General features: G+C 49.3%; 1 protein-coding gene across 1 annotated transcript in view; it reads left to right on the forward strand.

Annotated features, from left to right (window-relative positions):
• Positions 1-5,246: 5,246 nt before the first annotated feature.
• The window catches only part of LOC119579595 (epsin-1-like), a 5,221-nt gene continuing 4,578 nt past the window's right edge, over positions 5,247-5,889 (forward strand). Inside the window, exon 1 of the mRNA XM_037927518.1 lies at positions 5,247-5,380. Within this exon, the coding sequence (XP_037783446.1) occupies positions 5,247-5,380 (134 nt within the window). The remainder of the gene's footprint in view (positions 5,381-5,889) is intronic.

A 5,889-nucleotide genomic window follows, 5' to 3' on the forward strand; every position in this document is an offset into this window, starting at 1 on the left:
AAATATCTGCCATTACTTCCAGTACGCCTTGGGGATACAAAGAAAAAAAATGGCAAAAGAAAACGAGAACATTCTTTCCTCCACCGAGAACATCCATAAATTTATCTACAATAACCAAAAGAAGAGGCGACGCGAAGCGCGGACGAGAAAATACGAACAAGGAGAGAGAGACAGAGTAAGGGGAAAAAAAGAAAGAAAAAAACGGGAAGGAAGAGGAGCGAGAGAGCGCCACGGCGGCCGGATCCCGAGAGTGGACGAAAACATGTGTAATAACGCCGTAGACTTTCTCCCCGCGCGCTGCCTTTAAAGGAGGGGAAAAGGAAATTGGTTTCGGGTTCCCGGTGATTCCAAGTATTAAGACAAACACGAGCGCGCCACGTCGATTTCGGCAGAGACCGCCTTTTATTTCCTCGCCCCGCTGTCCACGGCACGACAATCGCTGCTTTCCCCCCCTTTTTTTCCAGCCGAGTCCGCTCTCGAAAAAGACAATAAAAAAGCATAATAAAAAAATCTACAGCCAACGCCCCCTTCCCCCCCCGCCCCCCTCGATACGAACGCCGCTGAAAAGGGACGAAAGGAACGGGGACGCGGCGGCGGCGGCGGCGGCGGCGGCGGGGCAAACACGAGATGAAATGAGAAGGGAGGAGGCGAGAGGAACGGAGCGAGGAAGAGAGGAAGGTGAGGGGATGGATAGAGGGAGGGAGAGAGGGAGGAGGGGATACTTAGGGAGGGAGGGAGGGAGAAAGGGGATATATAGGTGGGAGTGAAGGTGGGAAGGAGGGGACAGTTAGAAGGGAATGGAAGCGAAAGATAAGAGAGGGACAACAATAATAGTGCCACTCATTCCCCTTTTGTCCCCATTCAAGGATGACACCAGAGCCTCAAACCACTCCACAGGCGTGTCCGAAGTGTCACCTCCAGGCTGGTGAAATCGCGTGCCCCCCACCCTACCCCACCCCACCCCCACCCCCCAACCGCCCTTCACCTCCATCCCGCACTAACGAGGACACCAATTCTGACATCTGCGCCCAAACAACCGGCTCGATAGCGATAACGAGCACGCCGAAGTTTACACCGTTTGCACAAATGCGAAACGACAGGCGGGGCGACACCGGCGAGAGATAACGAGCGATAATGGCTTAGAGTAATGATACTAATTACCTGTCGAACATTTCGTATAGCGCACTGTAACCACACATTGACGATTTTTTATTTTCATTTCCCCCCCCCTAAATCATCGACGATTTCGCCGAAGTTCAAACAATAATTAGAGGAATCAGGGCCTTGGCAAGTTTCGTGGTCAGCTGCCTTCTGACTTTTCTAATACGCGAGAGACTATACTTTCATCTGGCTCTCAGACACGTGTCTAGTAAAGAGCGTGGATATTCAAATAGTGGTTTTTTTCAGTGTTTTTTTTTTCTTTCTCTCTCTTTCTCTTCCAAATAACGTTCTCTCTGTCTCTGTCGCTCTCTCTGTCTCTGTCTCTGTATCTGTCTGTCTGTCTGTCTGTCTGTCCTCCTTCGGTCGTACTCTACCCTCTCCCCTCCCAGACCTTCCTCTTTACAACAACCCTCACTAACACCACCTCCCCACCACCTCCATCCTCACCAGGCCACCTTCCCCTCCTTCCCCACCATCAGACCACCACCACGGAATCAACCCCACCACCAAACCACCTCCCCCACCACTTCCAACCCCACCAGATCACCTTTCCCTCCTTCACCTCCACCCGACCACCTCCAACCACCTCCCCCACCACCAGACCTCCACCCCCACCAAAACCACCACCCTCCACCATCTTTCCCTCCCCCACCACCACCTTTCCTTCCCTCACCACCTCCAGCCACCTCCCCACCACCAGACCTCCACCAAACCACCACCCCCCCCACCACCTCCACCACCACTCCCTCCCCCTCCCCCACCAGAAGCGGCAGGCGTCTCGTGTCGGCGCATCTCGCGAGCGCCTCCTCTTTGACACGAACCAGAATCAGCTGCTTACTTCTTCCGCGAAGGCACGGGGCGAAACGAAATTTTACCGTCCAGCAGAGCGGATGATCCACTGTATTTGCATGAGCTGCTACATCTCTCCTCCTCATCCACAATTATCCAAAACCGCGCCTTCCCCGCCTGTCGTATCCACCTGTCTGTCTGTTTTGTTCCAATTAGCATCTGAGATTTCTTTCCGACTCTCCCCCCCCTCCCTCCCTCCCTCTTTTTCCCCCCTTCGGCCTTCGTTATCGGATCATTTCTCCCTCCTCCCCCTCCCCCATTTATTCCACGTTTCCAACTATGATAATCTATTTTGTGCTATGATCGGAAAAGTGCCAAACAAAAAGGAGTAACGGAATGTCAATCTAAATGTTTCGTCTCTTTTCCTTCACATTTCGTTCTTTTCTAGAACACATGCACGTACAGACAGACAAACAGAGAGAATGAGTGTTGGAGGGAAGGAGGGAGGGAGAGGGGAGGGAGGAGAGAGGAGAGAGGAGAGAGAGAGAGAGAGAGAGAGAGAGAGAGAGAGAGAGAGAGAGAGAGGAGAGAGAGAGAGAGAGAGAGAGAGAGAGGAGAGAGAGAAGGGAGAGAAGAGAAGAGAGAGGAGAGAGAGAGAGAGAGAGAGAGAGAGAAGAGAGAGGAAGAGAAGAGGAGAAGAGAGAGAGATGAACGAGAGAGCATCCGAAGAGACGAAAGACGCCGTATTGTTAGGAGGCGAACTTGAGACACGAGAAGATAGAGTCAGGAGAGAGATAGCCATCGACCCGTGAGAGAAGAGCGAGAGAAGACCGATAGAGAAAAGAGAGAACCGAAGCGGTAGAGTAGAGTTAGAAACATACCAGACGGATGCAATGCACTTTAATCGCGAGATCGTCGCAGCATACGCCTACACTACCTGCAAGCGCGTCGAGGATCGGAACCCGAGCATGAATATGAATCGACATGAATCATCGGAGATCAATCATGCATCACACACATCATCAGATCAAATCGATCATACGCATCATACACCATACCGATACCTGAAGCACCATCAAAACTAACAGCCTAGAAGAAGACCTCGCCCCCTTCCCCACTGCCACTTCGACGCGAACAAGAACAGCCTGATACCCGCTGCACTGTCGAGGGAGGACAGCTGGCAATTAGTGCAAATGTACCATTCGAGGATAATTTGACACAGTCACTCGGTACGGACGTCGGTTACGTCGTATCCTCACTCATATTGGTTTTGTATCTGTTTGTTTCCTCTGTCGTGTGTCGCATGGGTTACGCCCTCCTCTGTCCTCCTTATCTCTTTCTTCTCTGCCTCCTGTCTTCGCTTTTTTCTCGTCCCTCCTCATCTCACACACATCACTCACACTCATTCACTCTCTCATCATCATCATCCATTTTAACTTCCTCACATGTCATTTATCATCGTGTCTGAACTCCTCGCTTTCGTTCTCCTTCCCCTCCCTTCCCCCTTCCTCCTCCTGCTTTCCCCTCCTCCTTCTGCTCATTATCCTGCTACCTTTTACGCATACCATTGCTAATTTTCACTGTACGGTCAGAGAAATACGCGTTTCAGTTCGTTGTTCTGCCTTTTTTCTTTGATTTGTTTGTTGCGTTTTTACTTCTCGCTGTGGGTGTTCTGTGAGAAGGTTCACGCTAGTGCACAAGTAGCAAATGGCTCGTAGTAGAGACTGTGTCATTTGTGAGTACGTTCACTCCACGATCACCGACCCATTACTCGAGATAAGCCATTCATTTTGATTGAGTTAGGTTTTGAGTTGTCGAGTAGCTGAGAGCGTTGTTGAGAGGGTAGGCCCTGCGACTCTTCTATGAGGTTACTTGTTTAGACTGTTCAGAGACGAGAGAGAGAGAGAGAGAGAGAGAGAGAGAGAGAGAGGAGAGAGAGAGAGAGAGAGAGAGAGAGAGAGAGAGAGAGAGGAGAGAGAGGAGAGAGGAGAGAGAGAGGAGAGGAGAGGAGAGAGAGAGAGAGAGAGTGAGAGAGAGAAGAGAGAGAGAGAGAGAGAGAGAGACAGAGAAGAGAAAGAGAGAAAGAGAAAGAGAAAAGAAGAGGAAGAAAGAGCAGAATTGAGAAAGAGAAAGAAGAGGAAAGACAGAGAAAGAAACGTTAGCAGAAGAGAAGAAGAGAGGATATGAAAAAGAGATGACGAGCAAGCTAGAAGAGAGAAGAAGAAGAAAAAAGAGAAAGAAAATTATTGTATATCCATCAAAATAGCATACGTTCATAACTACATGTGATAATCTTATGAAAACGTCTTCAACTGCACATGGACTATCCGAGAATCTCTTATAAAAAGGACCGTTAACTTCCGCAGCAACTTAAAAGAAAGAAAGAAAGAAAAAATCAGAGAAAAACGTTTGCCTTTAAAACAAAGGCAGGTCGTATATTTTCCGAAAAGAACTTAATGACCATAGCTGTTGATAAGTCAGAATTAGAAAATCTTACAAAACTTGCAAAAGGAGCTAAGTTTATTCTTATTAAACATTACCCATTCATTCTCACTTCATCGAAAAAAAAAAAAAAAAAAAAAAAAAAAAAAAAAAAAATCTTAAAACTCAACGACTCCAACGTAACTATAACTATCAGGTTTATCCTATATCAAATTCAACGTCAAAGGCTGCTTTCTGCACGCGCACACACGCATCTTTTCCGTCGTTAAGTCTCTCCAAGTTCGACGATCTGCCGTCCCGAACAAGTGACTTCAGGAGTGCGAAAAATGACAACTTTAATTACTGCAGTCCTTCAAACAAGGGCGGGCGAAGCGTCTGTAAGCTCACCCTCTCATCACTCTCCCCCTCCCTCCCTCCCCTCTCCCCCTGCCTCTCTTTAATTTCTCTTCCTTTCTCGCTTCCTCATTCCGCCTTCTCTAATCCTCGCCCTTGTTTCCTCAGCTCTCGCTTCCTCCTTCTCCAGTCCTTACCCTCTAGCTTCCTCCTTCCTCCTTCCTCCTTCCCCAATCCTCACCCTTCCCCATCCCCTTCCCACGTCCCCCACCTCGAAAACTCCCCAACTTCCCCAACACAGACATCTTCCCTATCCCCAACCTCCTTCGTGAAGCGCTTGCCCCCCTACCCTTTCATTTGACACATATTCAAGCACCCAGCCTTCCTTCGAACCTACCCTTCCCCTAACCCCTATTCCAGAGGCACCCATAACACCCTACCCTCTTCCCCTTAGCAGACACCCTTCCCCCCCCCTCCAAACCCACCCACCCACCCACTCACTCCGCCCATCCGCCTTAACAATGCGATTGGGAGCGCCCTTCGAGTCACGTCGCAAGACAGCCGTTTCTCCCGCTCTTCCTCTGCCTGCGCCCACGACGACCCGCATCCTGTTTCTTGATGACCATGGGAATGCCATGGGCTTCTTATGCCACGGGTTGAGAAAGGAGGGAGGGGGGAGGGGGGTGGGAGAGAGGGAGGGAAGGAGGGGAAGAACAGAGATTGAGGGTGAGCGAGGGGGGAGAGGGAGGAAAAGAAAGGAGAGAAGGAGGGGAGAAGGAAGGAAGGAAGGAAGGAAGGAGGGAGGGAGGGAGGGAGGGGGGGGGGGGGAGAGAGAGAGAGAGAGAGAGAGAGAGAGAGAGAGAGAGAGAGAGAGAGAGAGAGAGAGAGAGAGAGAGAGAGAGAGAGAGAGAGAGAGAGAGAGAGAGAGAGAGAGAGAGAGAGAGAAAGAAGCAAGAAAGAAAAAGAGAAAATATCTGCTAAAATAAATAAATTTCTACTCAGAACACAAAAACATTGACACGTTTCTAATTTGCGTAGCTACAACAAACAAATACATACATAATGACAGACACATACACACATGCGTGCATATATGTATAGACTTAAAAGAAGAACATATATCAACATCAATCTGGGAAAAAAAGGGAAAAAAGAAAAGGGGGA

The sequence above is a fragment of the Penaeus monodon genome, chromosome 12, assembly GCF_015228065.2.
Source record: "Penaeus monodon isolate SGIC_2016 chromosome 12, NSTDA_Pmon_1, whole genome shotgun sequence".
NCBI lineage: Eukaryota > Metazoa > Arthropoda > Malacostraca > Decapoda > Penaeidae > Penaeus > Penaeus monodon.